The 16,190-nt window shown below is 43.0% G+C and overlaps 1 protein-coding gene across 1 annotated transcript; it reads right to left on the bottom strand.

Annotated features, from left to right (window-relative positions):
- Positions 1–986: 986 nt before the first annotated feature.
- On the bottom strand, positions 987–8,095 carry LOC311005771 (calmodulin-1). Its single transcript, XM_083998329.1, has 6 exons — positions 8,001–8,095; positions 3,699–3,729; positions 3,430–3,573; positions 3,225–3,331; positions 2,895–3,030; positions 987–2,804 (listed from the first exon to the last, which is right to left on the bottom strand). Exons 1-6 carry the CDS (start codon positions 8,001–8,003, stop codon positions 2,776–2,778), a joined length of 450 nt encoding a protein of 149 aa, XP_083854455.1. The 5' UTR covers positions 8,004–8,095; the 3' UTR covers positions 987–2,775.
- Between the last annotated feature and the right edge of the window lie 8,095 nt (positions 8,096–16,190).

The raw sequence follows: 16,190 nt of genomic DNA, 5'->3' as shown, positions 1-16,190 counted from the left end.
AGAGGGGAAATCTTCTGGATTGGAAACCCCGTTAAGTGGCAGCTCACTAATAACCAAGCAGAGAGCAGTGAGATGTATTAATACACTTCAGACAGTTACGTAACTCTCGCTACTGTGTGTGTGTGTGTTACATGGATAAATCAAACACTTCCTACACTTCTCCATCCCTCTCTTCCTCGGTCTTCCCCTTCTCCACCTGTCTGCTTCTCATCAACACCACAAATCTTTTTATATTATATTTATATCTCTTTGATAAATAAGCAGAGTTCAGCCTTCATTGTGTTTGTTAAACCTCCCGACTTTCAAAATATCAGCTTTTGAATCTTAGGACAGAGGGAGGTATCGCAGGAGGAGAGATTTAACGGGTTTTTAAGATGCGCTGTAAAACCTGCTCTCGTTCTCCTTTCATCCCTCGCTCTCCTCCTCTCCCTCAAGTCCTGGGTTTCTATTATTGTCTTTCAACCTCTTCATCTCTTCCCCCACTTGTCTCCTTCTCTTGCTCTCTCCTCAAACTCCCACGGTTTTCTGCTCCCTCTTTCGCTTCCACCCATCCCGTACCTTAGCTCTGTTGCCTAGCAACGCCTCATCTGCAGACGTTCTCGATGATCTGGAGAAGTCCTTCCGACGCCCCTCTACACTCACACACACACACTTGTAACGTTACATTACATACGTCTTGAGAACACAAACCTTTGATACAAACATCTCTGTATCTGTTATCTGGTGCTTTTGTGTCATCAACTGATGAGAGCAACAACATTTAACTAGATGAAGAGGATTTGTTCAGCATCACATCCCTGACCCTGAACTCATTTCTCCCATTCCCCATCCTTCACATAACGTCGCTGCAGTTGCTATGCAAATTCTCAAACTGTGTCTGATTCTCTGCTCATCCGACTGAACGAGGGGTGTAGGTGCTGATCAGTTCAGTGTTGAAGTGTCTCTGCTGAGGACATGAAGGAGACATAAAGACCTGAGACCACGTGTTAGTTCATGGTATTTTATTGGAAAAACAAAATGTAAAGACTAGCATGTACAACTTGGAATGCAGATCAACTGAACTGAACAGAACAGTTGGACTGGGCCGGGCCTTGCCGCACCCACACACACACGCACACACACACACACACACTTACACGCAAACTCACACACAAACACAAGATAGAAATGCCGCAAAGCACCGACCCTGCCCCCACTAAACTGAAATTAACCCCCTCGTAGATGGAAACGCATGCAACATTTGAGGAAACGAACTGTTCCTGAGCAGGAAAAACCACATGATTCACTTCTGATTCTACTTTCATTGAGTGTGTTTACATGCACCATAATTAAACGACTATTAGGAATAATCCGTTAATGCTAACAATGCGTTCGCATGCTCTTCAATTATCTGTTTTGTGAAAAAAACTTGTTTACATGAAAATGTGACAAGCTTTCATACGTTAAGTGGGAGAGAGTTGTGTTGATGGAGTTTCTGTGACGCTGAATGGTGCGGCGATGGTTTGTAAAGCTGTGTAGTAGGTACTGAGTACGAGGGTGGTCGTGAGCCCTTGGCCCCAGAAGAGAGCGCGGTGTTTCCCGCGGTACCTGTAGATACGCGAGTGGCTGTAGCTCTGTACACAGAGCCACACTCTGTCACCTCTGCCCTGCTCCAGCGCCCGAGACTCACTCACACAGTTTCTACACCACCGGAAGCGCGACGATGTAGTAACAGAACAAAATAAACCGGATTAAAGCCGTACACATGCACTGGGAAAACGGATTATTGTGCAAACAGCTAGGTGTGTGAAACAGTTTTCTCATAAACCGATAACTGCCCATAATCCGATGACAGTTATCGGTTTATGCCGTTTACACGACCACTTCAATAATCTGAAAACTCCAGTTTTCCGATCATGATCGTTTTATTAGTGTGCATGTAAACACTCATTGTTTGTAAATATCTGCTCAGGATGTTGTAATTGCCTCAAATGCTGCTCTCGTATATCATCACTTTTAAAGCCCACCCAACCTCTCCGAATCCTAGGACACACCCACTGCCCGAGGGGCTCAAATCTACGCCCCACCCAGGCTTCACCCTCAAAAAAGGTAAACACACAAAGGATAAAGCGAGTATCCCGACATGCCAGAAACAAATAATCTAAAATGAGTTCTTATTTATTCCATTTTAATATTTTTCTTAAAAATATCTCTGTCGTAACTGACTTAGGTAAGTAAACTGCAAAGGTGCCGCTGGTTCACTCACTCCCATCCATCTGTCAACTAACACCTCCTCCTCCTCCTCCTCTTCCTCTCAGTGGGTCCCAGGCCGACCTGGGGCCCAACAACAGCCGTCTGCCGCTGGGCTCTCAACAGTAACCCTTCTAAAGCTGCATGCATGAAGAACAGAAAATAAAAAGAAAAACAGGAAGTTATAGAAGAAAGGCGATTGGCCAGCCCAAATAATTATCATGACATCAGGCAGATGGATCCAGAAAGCAGAGGAGCGGTGGCCAAACCAGCCGGCTGCAGAGAGGCTGCTTGGCTAACGAGTTGAGATCTGATTGGGCAGCTCAGTGCTGAAGGGGCGGGGAATACAAGCCAGTACATGCAGTATCATTTAGATTTTTCTTTTTGTCTTTTACCTTTTTTGAGCTTGTTTATATGGACAGATTTTCAGTTTTCCAACATTCAGTTTAAGTTGTCTATACAGAACAGTATGAATAAATGTAGATTTTTGCAGTAAGAGGTAAGTGAAACATTTGACTGATTCTTTGCCTTCAGTGGGAGCCCTGTTCATTTGGCGGTCATCATCTGAACAAATTCTGTGGGGGGGAAAACAAAAGACCCATCAAGAACAGCCTAACTTCTTTAACACATAACACGTTGCATGAACAGACTCTGATCTGCTGTACCTTCATAGTTGACTTGTCCATCCCCATCGATGTCGGCTTCTCTTATCATTTCGTCTACTTCTTCGTCTGTCAGCTTCTCACCCAGGTTAGTCATCACATGACGCAGCTCTGCTGCACTGATGTAACCGTTGCCGTCCTGGCCAAGAGACAGACAAGCAATCAGTTAAACACACACACGGCTGTCATTTATCAATATTCATTGGGCCAAGTAATCTTCTACTCGAGTGAAACTGGAGTGAAACTCATAATGAGAAAACCACAGAACATCTAAGAAACTGCTGCTTTATCACTACACCTTCAAAAAACACACAAACACACACTCAAGCCTACCTTATCAAAGACCCTGAACGCCTCCCTGATCTCCTCCTCGCTGTCGGTGTCTTTCATCTTTCTCGCCATCATTGTGAGGAACTCTGGGAAGTCGATGGTCCCATTGCCTTGAAGAGAGGGTCAGATTGATGTTACACTCATCATCGATAAACCGAGTGAAGCCCAACAACTAAATCCTTCCCCGTGTTCAGGAGACGTTGCCTACCATCTGCGTCCACCTCGTTGATCATGTCCTGGAGCTCAGCTTCAGTTGGGTTTTGACCCAGTGACCTCATGACGGTGCCCAGCTCCTTGGTGGTGATGGTGCCATCGCCGTCCTTGTCGAACAAGGAGAAGGCCTCCTTGAACTCTGCACAAGAAGCAAACACAGAGGGTGGACAAACATTAACAACAGCACATGCGGAAGCAGGTGTGGGAAAATCTGCATTTAATGCTCCAGATGTTCAAACTGTAAAACTTGATATTGTTCCTTACCAGCGATTTGTTCTTCTGTTAGCTGGTCAGCCTAAAAAAACAAAAACACAAAGACTTGATTAAAACGATCAACTGTCGGTTTTGACGAGCATCTGAACCAAGAAGCACCTGAGAAGAGAAGAACATTTTTAACTAAACACATAATGACGCAACAATCTGGCACTTGTTCATTTTTTAGACTATGAGACCAACTGTCACATCAGCTCAGAGTGAAGTCGTCTCCACTAGGAACCGCCACCACATACCGTCCTAAAACAATGCCAATGTTTTTGGCTGTGGTCGAGCTGAACGTGAACAACAGTACGTTGCCATACGATACTCAACAGTCCAGAGGGCCTATTCATTTTTAATGCACATCTGTGAACAACCTTTATATCGTCAAAGTGGATGTCTGTGAGGTCGGCCACGAGCTTCACTGCTTTTGGTTCTGGTTTTTTTGCATCTCTGCCTCCGGCTCCTCTTCCCCCTCCGTCCAACCTTAACCCACTTCCTCCTCTGCGCTGCTTCAGGTCCACAGCTCTTCCTCCTGCGTTGCCGCCGCCCTTAGTTTGGCCTGATTTGAAGGTGAGGCCATCGAGCGCCCCTCGCACCATCACCAAGCCTTCGGCCAGGCACTCGGCCCGTTTGCCGTTCTGGACCCCCTGTTTCTTGACCTCGGCCAGCTCGGCCTTGGCTCTCTGCAGGCAGCTCCTCAGATCCTGCATCTCTCGGACCAGGCCGTCCATGCGGCTGGACGAGGTGTCCATCAGCATCTGGAGGAAGGCTCTGTAGTTCCTCTCCTGCTGCTGGATCAGCTCCTTGTAGTAGTGCTGTTGCTCGTCCAACAGGTCGTAGACCGTGGACAGGCTCACCGGCTCGTCCTCTGGTGGGTAAAGAGCCACTTTCTTAGGCAGCATGATGAGGGACGGATGGTAAGAAAGGCAGGAGTGATGTCTCAGCATGGGAGGAACGACTGGATGAAAAAAGTGTTGGCCGGACATCTGTCAGCGGGTACTGACGGGTAAAACAGATCGAATGAGACACAGGTCAACTGTAGGTCTTGCCATCACTCTGAACAGTCACATAACGGTATGGATGAGGAAAAAAACTCAATTTGAGTAAGAATTTGGAGGCTTTTTAGTCCCAGAGACACCAGTAGATGGTTGGATGAGCACATGAATGGTGATCAGAAGACTGGATAATTACAGGACTTGTCTTTCAGAGCCTTCCAGAGTTAAACAGATGCTGGATGGATGACGTGATGTTTCCACAGTCCTCCTGAAGTGGCAAAGGTCAGCAGATGTGTACGAACCCAGAGACGACGCCTCCCTCTCCAGCTGGATGAAGAGCTGATGGACGAATAATTGGTCCTGGTTTCGTGTATGTCCTTCTGTCTATCGTTGAATAAATCTGTCTGCGTACCTGTCCATCTTTCCTCCCATCCTTACGTCTTGCAGGACTGTGAGTGTGCTTGCCCAGACGCTGCCCTTCCCTCGCTCCACCCGACTCCAACTGGGCAAGACTTTGGAGAACATCACTCCCTGTGCCTCCAGGTCAGTCTGTGTGTGTGTGTGTGTGTGTGTGTGTGTGTGTGTGTGTGTGTGTGTGTGTGTGTGTGTGTGTGTGTGTGTGTGTGTGTGTGTGTGTGTGTGTGTGTGTGTGTGTGTGTGTGAGAGCCGAGCCATGACAGCCAGAGGCTCGGCTGTCTGTCCATCTCTACGACAGATGTAGGAGAAAGACGGGTGCACGGATGAAGTGTCCACCTCCTGCAGAAGTGCAACAAATGAGGGGCCTTCAACAGTGTGTGTGTGTGTGTGTGTGTGTAGCCAGGAGGCCAGACCAGAGGAGGTCATCCAGATCTCGTCAGGACAGTTGATTTGAGGTGTGTGAGAGTAACAGAGTCCAGACCAGGGGGAGGTCACAGGAGTTGTGTGTGTGCGCCTACATGCGTGTGTTAGTGTGTGGCCTGTCATCTCACTGCTACAGTTGCAGCTCCTAGGGAGGATCAGTTGGCTGGACATCTGACCTCCTCGATGGCAACGCCGGCCACACCAAACGGACCCCCGTTGCAGGGCCCCTTTCCGCACTGTTACCACGGTTTCTCTGAGTGACAACGGATTGTGAAATGTAATATTTCAACTTAAAGGAATTAGTACCGCCAAGCACCAATGGTGAGGCTTCCAGTTTGGATAAGGATAATGACCTGTGTGTAAGTCAGTCATGGGCTCTGGTGATACTAAAGCTCCTAACATGTCTAATATCCAGGCCAGATTCCACAACACATGTTGCCATTGGGCGCCATCTTTCACAGGACCTCAAGTTTTATTATGTAATCACACAAACAGATTAATCACTGACTAAATGTAAAGGTTGTTTTTATGAGAAAATGTCTAAAGAAAAATAACTATGACTATGAGCACACAAGACACAACAATGCCCATTTTGTTCCTTGTGTATTATTGCTTCAAGCCGGCTGATGAACACATCAGGTTCACACCCCAACACCAGTAAGCTGACTCACATGACAAGTTCTTCTGCTTAAAAAAAAAAAATCCCACAAATGTAAAGGAACCGTGAGAACTGCGACAGTGATGCAACGCACCCCTTTGGACTTCCTGTAACATAATTTGCCAACCCTGTAGCTATAGCAAACACAAAACAACCACACAATTTTGGCAACTAATCCAACAGGTAGTGGCAGAAATTTACACTACAGAGCCTGGGTGGGGCCAAAATATCTCAAAGTGTTAATGCAAAACAAAAAGACAACATGCTCCTTCCAGCAATAGTTGTGAAATCTACTAAGCCTACTTAAAACTAGACTAATTAATGGGCCTAGGTGCAATTGATTTCAAATACCAGCAAAGCCATCTTATATTCACTAGGTGTGTCAAGTGCACGTGTCAAACTATCTTATGATGTACAACGAATCTTCACAGTACAATGTCTGTGATGTTACAAACATCTTTAAAAAACAATCTTGAGAAACTGGCAAACAGGAAACTACATGAAATCCAAAGCATCCTACTCCAGGTCGTCAATGAATGTATTGAAAAAAAAAATAATACAAAGTAAAGTGACTGAATCTTGAGGAAACAGCGACCTGCTGGTTTTTTTTTTTTAGATTATAACACATTGGACAGAGGCCATAGGAAAATGTGTGAGTCAAAGCCATGCATGTGAGGAGGATGTATCACTGGATATGAGCAAGAACTGACAAACTGCATCGCTGATTAGGTTCATTGAAGTAGAGAGCTTCTTCTGCATCATCGACGAGCCAAGAGCCTGTGATATGTTCAGCAAATTGCATCTGTCAAACAAGGTTTGTGTCCATTTGAGACTTGCTACCCGTGTGTACTCCTTTTTCCACATAACAAAAGCACTGCAAGTTTGTAAATGTATGCAACTGCCTTTGCAAATTTTAGCTGGTGTACTGGATTATTTCATGGACACAGCATAAGAGGCTGACACTGTCCATCTATGGATAAAGAAACCAGATGTCATATTTGTACGGGCCACTCTCCACCAAAAATAAAACATTAGTTGTACAGTCATAAGTGTTGTATGCTTGTTTGAGACACGCAAATGCATTATCTTCTCGCTTGCAGTGCTGAGATGAATTTCTTATTCAGTTTTCATGAAAACAGGTCAACTGTCCGCATGTTCAGGCGTATCTCTACATGTCATGTCAAAGTGGCCATAAACAGGTGTTTTACGACATTGTGTGACCCAATTGTACCAGCCAGCCGATGTTAACACTTCTTGCAGTAGTTGCAGATTGAAGGCCACTTCTCTGATCATTACATAATTATCCGCTCTAAGTAAAAAATGCCAGCCCGTACAGATGCTATCAGAAGGAAGTCAATATTTTACAGATGTAGTGGCAGTAACAAGAGGTGTGCCTCCGTCCGGAACGACTCCGTGGCTGTTAACGTTATCTGTTGTAAATCTAAATTATCACACATATCGGTAACGACACCGACATCGAAAATTGCAGCGTTAAGCCTCTGTACGCCAACAATTTCAGCGGAGACACAGCAGACTACTGGCTACTCTCCTGCAGGCTTCATGTGTAGCTGCCTGATGATGATACAGTTTTGTCCACGACCGGAAAATCGCTCAGTGAGGGGTGTAACGCTAGCACCGATGCTAACACTAGCAGCCAACCGACAACTTCACATTTGCTTCAACAAAAACCAACAAACCCACCGACAGAGACTTTTTTTTTTTTTTAACAAAACAAACACCGGTTTGACATTCACTCAATTCACCACAATTTCCGCTGGTACATTTTCACAAGCAAAAGGTTGATTCAGTACTCACCATGTCTGTTTGAGTGAGAGACGTCGGAGTGCTAACGCTACCAGAGAGAGGAAATGGACGGCTGCCACTGAGCGAGGCTGCTGCTGCTGGAGGAGGAGGAGGAGGAGGAGGAGCAGCAGGAGGAGGAGCAGGAGGAGGAGGAGCAGGCAGGCAGGCCGGACGGAGCACCGCTTCAACCGTCGCTGCTGTATCCCTCCGCGCGGTGGAGAAACCTGCTCAAGTCGGTGAGGCGCGCACACGCACACGCACCACCAGTGGACATGTGTGTTTTGGTGTTTTACACAGTGACGTAACTTACTCAATTTGAGAAAAGTTTTTGGAAAAAGTAGTAGGCTAACTGTTTAGATAGAGAGGGGACGGTTAGATCCAAAATGACTGACGTGCATTCAGTGGCACTTTTAAGCTGTAAAGGGCAATGGATGCATGCATTTCTTATCACCCCGTCTGATTCCCTCAACAAAAAGTAAATGTTTTTTTACTCTGGCTTTTTAATTATTGCAATGATAAACTCTATGCAAAAGTTTATGCTTTGTTCAGCACAATAATCATCATTAATACACTTGAAGCCTAATACAAACCTAATATAAAAACTACAAACTCCACCACAATTGTATGACTTCAGCAAGACCAACACTAAACTTTTAATGTGGTCAAAGTGGACTAATAAATAGAACTGTCTCCATTTACTTTTAACATACCCAGTCACCTCTTTGGCCACTTTTTTAGCAACTGGCCTTTTTTGAGATGTAGATGCCTAAAAGTACATTTATGACCAGGTATTTGCTGATGTGTTTCAGGTGGTAGAGTAAAATATAAAAAGTCTCAAGCTTGTGTTCATCATAGACCACATTTCAGTAATAACCAAATATCAATAGAAATGCTAACTAAGCTTAGAGTGACCACGATGCTGTCCTGGAACAATACGGTACAGCTACACAATGTGTCCAAAAAATAGCCAACAGTACCCTAACCTGCCTTGGTTGATATTGTAGAGATTGTTGCACATTCTCAAACAGACACACATGCATGACATATATTCAAACTGGAAAACTGAAATGAAATGAAGCCCACCTCTATTGAACATCCAAAATCAGATTGAATGAAACTGTGGGCAAAAACGTAGGGCCTAATAGTCAGTCAGTTTGATTATCAAGTCCTAAATATATGACGTTTTTAATGTATGATTTGTTCTGACTGGAAATGGGAGGAGAGTTTTTCAAGTATGAAATGTGTTGAGTGGAAATGTGGGGATTGTTGAGCTGCTGTGCAGCACAAATTTCCGTTTAGGTTGAATTTAGCTCAAAGTGTTAGGCTACAATAATAAACCTCTGTGATCAGAATAGTATATGATCACTTTGTCTCAGAGCCAGAAACCATAGACAGACAAAAGAAAATTAATTGAGTTGTTACAGACTTTTGTTGTTGGGCGACTTCCTCATAAATATTGATTGAACTGTCTTGATTATAACATATGATTAAGAGCTGTTCCTTGTCAGAGAGACTCTAATACAACCCCCTGTAGCCTATCTGTCTTCTGTAAGACTCTTATTGTATTATCTTCTGTGTGGCCACATGCTCTGTCCAATAATAACGTCTGCTGATGTCTCTTGGCCAATAAGCTGCCACTACATCTTGCATTAATATCATTGTCAGACAGTAATTACAGTAGTAACAACAAAATGAATTGATTACATTTTCAGTCAAAAACATATATTTTCTCTACTTATAGGATTTAACATGAACAATCTATACATTTATGTATTGTCATAAAAAATTACCTGGTGAAATGTGGTGGAGGATGAAAACAAATTTGTCTGTGGGGGGGGGGGGGGAATAGGCCTTTTCATAACTTTCATAAAGTAATTGGATACATAAGGATTGTTTACCGTTTAATAAAATAGAGGATAAATGTGTGGGCTTGGGCTCTGGCACCAGGTCATCAGAGCGTACAACTGTGTGGCAGCAGCAGCGCAGACAGTGGCGGACTATTTCGTGTTACGGGGCGTTTTATGCAGGCGGAAGGATACGCAGTAAACATCGAGTCAGACTGCACCGTTGCAATTATGTTTTTGAGAGGTGGATTTTGATTGGTCGGGGCAGACCCGCAATATTCTGCACAACTGTACAGAGGCCGCTGATTGGCCAGGGCGGATCTGCAATGCGCCAAACCACAGCGCGGCAATGGTGGCAGGAGGGAGCGAGTCGCGGCTGTCGCTCGCCCAGGACCCAATGAAGTGCAGGGCCCGGTCGGTGTGGAGTTGTTTGGATGATGCTCTGAAGAAAAAGCTGCAAGCTGGATTAACGCAGCTCGAGCTATGAGCACCTACCGCGAGGCGTATTTTGGACAAGCACAGCACTATAAGCATCAATAATGAGAGGAATTTGCAAAAGCATTTTTTCTTTCTGTGCCTAAATTGGCTAATGATGACCTGTCCCCTTTCTCCTCAAAAACTTGAGGTTTTAAAGCCTCGTGTATTCATCACTTGTACCAGCTGTTGAACTAAGCTGAAACTCACTATTTACTTTTATAAGTGGCTCTTGAATGATTCTTGGGATGGGTTGGTCAACACTTGCCAGAAAAGAAGCTGCAGATTTATTAAAAGCTGCAGTAATGTAATCGACAGCACACATCTGATTTCCTCTCCACATTTTAAGATGCTGATTATTTTTGGCATGCAAAAAATAATAGTGGCCTGAGTGGGACTATAACTGAGTGATGAAGTCACTGCTGGTGTCCTGATTGCCATGTGAACGTTACACTATTGGCTGGCAAGAGTTTAATTTTCTTAAATGGCTCTTGCTCTTCCAATTATGATTTGGTGTGAACCAGCAGTGTTGCCAACTCCAGACTCGCTAGCGGATTTTAAACTAAAATAGCATCTGAACTGACAAATCAAGCAACTTTTTGGACAACCCCTCCTTATTTACCATGAGGACTATAAGTAGGCTGTTAGCTAGTAAATAGTGGGGTTTCCTGTTACAAACACCCTCTAGAGATCTTATACTGGTCAAAAAACCAGCTAACCCTTGCTGACACTCGTGGGTCAATAGACTCTGCAGTAGTCATGGATATCAGCTCCAATTGGCAGTAGACATAACACCCAAGTGAACACGCTATTTTTACTAGGATCTTAGGGAGATGTACCTCATGGGACGTCTGCTCGCCAGCCCAGCCCCAGCTGAGCCGCTACCATGGCTAAAAAACTTGTGTTCTTGTCTCACGTAATCCAACTGAAACCATGGGCCTCTTTTTTTGTGTTGCTACTGCCATGCCTGTCTGATTTCCTTCTCCTGCCAAACTGCTAGGTCCTGTCCGCTGAGCTACTTGGACAAGAAAGTAAGTGTACAAAGTCATTGTTCCAAGATCTTTTAGATCGATGACACACCACATAAAGAATATCCTGTTACGTGACTGATAGGAGACAGGAAAGAGAGGCCAGGTAAAATCCTCCAGGTGACTCACAAGTGTGTCATCACCAAGGGAATGTATGGGTAAAAATCAAGAAACAAGGGTTGTACAGGAATTATTATGCATTATTATACAGCATTATGTTTCAGAATATCTGAAAATAACTGGACTTACCAACTGACTTAAAAATGTAACCAGTTATATAGTTGATATTTCATCTCATCATCAACACCAGGTGACTCCAAACGTGATGGGCAAACTGCATTTGAACACTCACACCATCATTAAAACACAATCAATATAATTTTCTATTTTTCAAGGTTTTTCAATGTTTCACACTTTTATGGTTCCTTTCATTAAACCAACATTAGATTACACCTGGCAATCACATACTATAGAAATATACTGTTACACTATCATTTGAAGTGTAACAGTATATTTCAGTTGAATTGAAACACAGCCCCGCAGCCTCAGGGCACATTCACCATAAGATTAAATTCAAACTACAGCACATAATTATAAAAATTATATTTACAAGCAGTGTCAGGTAATGCAAACCCATTTTAATACGCTGTGAAAATAAAGTTTTGTCAGACTCTACGTACAAAGGGTGGCTCCATCTATGAGTTCAATGCAACTTTACAGTTTATTATGGCAGCTACAGTAGCTATGTGTGAGTAAGCAACTGGGTTTGTGTACGTCTGTGTGTTCAGTCCTCCATTAGTATATCCAGTTTTTCCAGAGGCAGTTTGTGTCAGAGTTCGTTCTCTGTCATTAGATCTACAAATTCCTGCAGATGCTCAGGGAACAGCTGGATTGCACTCATCATGTACAAACTTGACTCAACTTCGCCCAAGGAATATTCTGTAAGATCCCTGTGGCTCTATTCACCTTCGCTTTTGACACCTACAAATAAACAACACGGGCATTAGACTTTACTGATGGTCAATATTTGTGCATACAATGTGCACATTAGCCTACACAAAGTAAGTCTGTATAAGCTTGTCTTACTGTATGTGTTAGTTCTCACACTTGAATCTCCAAGTCAATATTTGGAAATGAGGAAGAAAAAAAAAAGGTGGCGCTCTAAGGCCAGTGATTAACAAGCTGAACAAAATGAGATCTTAAAGGAACAGCAGATGCATACGATCAGAAATACACATTTGTGTGTGTGTTTTTCAATAGTGGAAATGCAACACAATAATAATACTTGTATGTATTTCATTAAAAGTATCATTGAGACAGGACATATTATCATTTTTGACTGGTGTCATCAGTGAGTTCATTTAACACGACTATAACTGTGTGTGCTATTTTCCATCTCATCAGGAAGTGCATGTACATCCTCCAAAGTAAAGGACAGTGAGCACACATCTCTGTTGCTATGGCACTTTTCAAACAGTCCACAGATACGGTTGCTGAGGCCAGTCTCTGGTAGGATGGGCATGGTAGTGTCATGGCAACAAGACCTATAGAGACAAGATTTTGTTTTTTCAAGAGCAACTCCGTCCGATGTGATGTTTTTATAATCACTAATAGCTGAGTTATGCAAATGTTGTGTTCTGTGTTAATAAGTTTTCTTTAAAGGTTATTACACCAAAAGAAAGAAGAGATAAAACTATGACGGCATCATCTTGATTGCATCTAAGTTGTAATGTTTATCCCAGGTAACATGAGTGCAGGTAAACCACACAACTACCCATAATCCTTTCTCCTCTTACCTCTGAGCAGCATCAACCAGCTGCTTCCTTTGTTGTTCAGCAACAATGGCAAAGAGGCGTGGCGCCACACTGCTGTTGTCCCTGGTTACAGAGTGACAAAAAAAAAAACGACGCACCCAGCCAGTGCCATGGTAACGGTTCCTCACCTGAAAACAAATCCCACAAGGGTCAGGATGGCAAAGTAAACAAGCACACAGACTCTCCACTGAATAAATGGAAAGAGCTGGGAAGAACATGTCGGTTGGTGTCTTATGACCGCAGCCGACCTGTAGGGGCGCCGCCGGGTCAGGGTGGAAGGGCCAAGGTCAACATTTCTGCCCTACAAAGGAAGAAGGCAGTAACTTCCCAAATAAAGTGAAGAACTGAGAAAAATGACTGTAAAGTTTTCTTGTTGTCCAGCCAACTTAGTTGCGGGCTAAACTTTTCGCTTTATATTAGGTTATTTTTCCTACATGTCAATCCTGATCTCTGATTTGACCTTTGACCCTTATTTGGCAGTTACTGTAGGCTAACTAATCTTCCTTTGCATAGCTTACCAAAAAAATACTGGATCAAACCACCTGTCCTGATGACTTGGCAGAAAAATGATTATAAAAAATGAAGTAACTGCCTTTTTCCTTTGTAGGGAAGATGTTGCCAATTGCCATTGCAATACTGTTGAGGTACTATGGTAAGGTACCTAGGATGTGACACAGAGACAGATTGGTCAACGACAATGACAAGAAGTGGAAGAATCAGGGATGGACCGATGTTATCAAATAACACCTATAACTGGAAGCAATAGAACAAGACAAATACACCAAATGAGGTGGTAACATTTAGCAACCAATACGATATAAGACACTGCAAACCTATTGCCGAACACGATAGAGGGACGATATTGGTTTTATAATATAAGTGCAACAATAACAAGTAGCCTACAGCTAAAAGTTTCCCACCCACCTGTGTGTCCAGCAGTATAGCTTCGTCATCTTGGTCAACAGTGAACGCAGACAAAACATGACACTCTAGCACACAAATCAATTGAGGGACTATTCCAGTATCGATATGAACACTCAATAAAAACCTGTCACAACCATGCCATACTTCAGTTGGTGCATGTGTGTGTGTTAAAGTGTGTTTTACCCAGGCCATAGCTATACTGTAGGTCCTGCCACGTGCTTGTTGGAGATCCCAGAGTTTGATCCCCAACCCCCAACCCCAAATAACAATTATTACATTATGATAATTGGTGCCAAGCAACTCCAATAACCAATATAACCTTAAAGTGAGCAACATATTCTGATCACAATATACATATGACGATTAAATTATCATTTTATCTGTTTATGCAAAATCAGCAGTGGAAGCCTGTCATGTGAAGGCAACATATCTGATAATGTCCAATATCCTGATCTACTGTCCTCTGCTTAACCAACAGGAAAACACCTACGTTCATTATCATTGCATACAACTAACAGCATTTTTTTTTTAATATAAAATATCTGTATTTTGGACCTTGCAATGTATTAATGAGGACAAATATGTTTTTTGTAGTTTTGTAATCAAATCTTTGATGATCATTGAATCATTTAGTCCATGGAATAATGATTTTTCATATTCGATCTTACCTCAACAGAGCAGAGGACAACAGAAAAAAACTAGATTTGAAATTGAAGAAAAAACACACACAAAAATAAACTTTACACGTTTTATAAATCAATGTTTCAGAAACGCACAAACTTTACATCCTCAATATTACATCTCATTTCCATCAGGTTTTTAATATAAATCCTCTATCTTGCAACCAAGGAAAAGAAGGAATAAGAACTTCCAATACTCGTTGGCAATATAGCATTTTGTGTGTGACGATCAAACAGTACTGTCTCTGGGCCTCGTCTTACTGAACAATCTTTAATCCACCTCTAGGAGACAGCAGTGATAATGTTCAGATAGTGACTGCGCAGTACAATTTGCTGTTTGAAGAGATCCAGTACCATTTCCACAACTCTCTGTCAGGATGATGCTTAAGGCTTACAGCAGTCAAGATTGTGAAGGTTGAAACGTTCTCATGGAGCACTAGAGAGATTTGCGTTGTTGCATCCTTATGTGAAAATCATTTGAACCCCCCGCCCACCACCACCACCAGTCTACACTTAAAGAATTTTTTTTCAAAGTAATCAAAAGAGAAAACTATAATATCACATTGACATAAGTATTTCAGTTTCAGTTTTGCCCAGCTGCTGCCAACTCACCTGAGGTCTCACAGCTGACAACGGACATCAGAGCAAACACAAGACACGAGGCCAAACGAACCGCCTGCGGGGCTCAGACAGGACAGCGTCAGGACGCATGGTCTCTGGAGCTCAGCAGTGAGACTGAACTCTGTAACCTCCAGTAGACAGGTGTGTGTCTCTCCAAATCATGTCATGAGTTGGACTGACCACAGGTGGAATCTAATCAATGTGTAGGAAAAGCTCAGAGGGCATCAAGAGAAATTGGAGACGCCTGGGATAAAATTCAAGTGTCAGAGCAAAGTGTTTGCAACATCACAACATTTGAAGAAGCTGAAGGGGTCTGTATACTTCCTGGAGTTAATGTATAAAGGCACACTGGCCTTCAAAACAAAATATACAAAATGACAAATGTGACTTTATTATCACAAAAAAGAACAAACAGTAACATTTTTGTGAAATCTCAACATAGTAATATACGTCTTAGATATTTTAGTTTCCGGTCAACCAGCAACATGAACATGAAGTTTTTTGTTTTCAGAAAATCCAAGATACAACCCAAAACACTATGAGAGGGCAGTCACCAATGTGTCATGGACATTTCACTATGTAAAGGCCTGAAAGTTCATCTTGTCCAGACGTGTTTGAGTTAAATATCTCACAATGTTTTTGGCTTCATCACAAAATGTTTCTGTCTGCGGAGTGAGCCACTGGGACTCCCTGTGTACAAATGAAAGTGGTAAATATGTTAGGCACATTGTCATAACACTTCATTTTTACTGTATATATTCTCAATGTAAAACATACTACACCATAAAACATGCAGACCATTAGTTATAACAGAGGA

This window comes from Trachurus trachurus (genome assembly GCF_905171665.1).
Source record: "Trachurus trachurus genome assembly, chromosome: 22".
Lineage (NCBI taxonomy): Eukaryota > Metazoa > Chordata > Actinopteri > Carangiformes > Carangidae > Trachurus > Trachurus trachurus.
The sequence above is the reverse complement of the archived record's forward strand: the minus strand, read 5'-3'. Positions and strand labels throughout refer to the sequence as shown.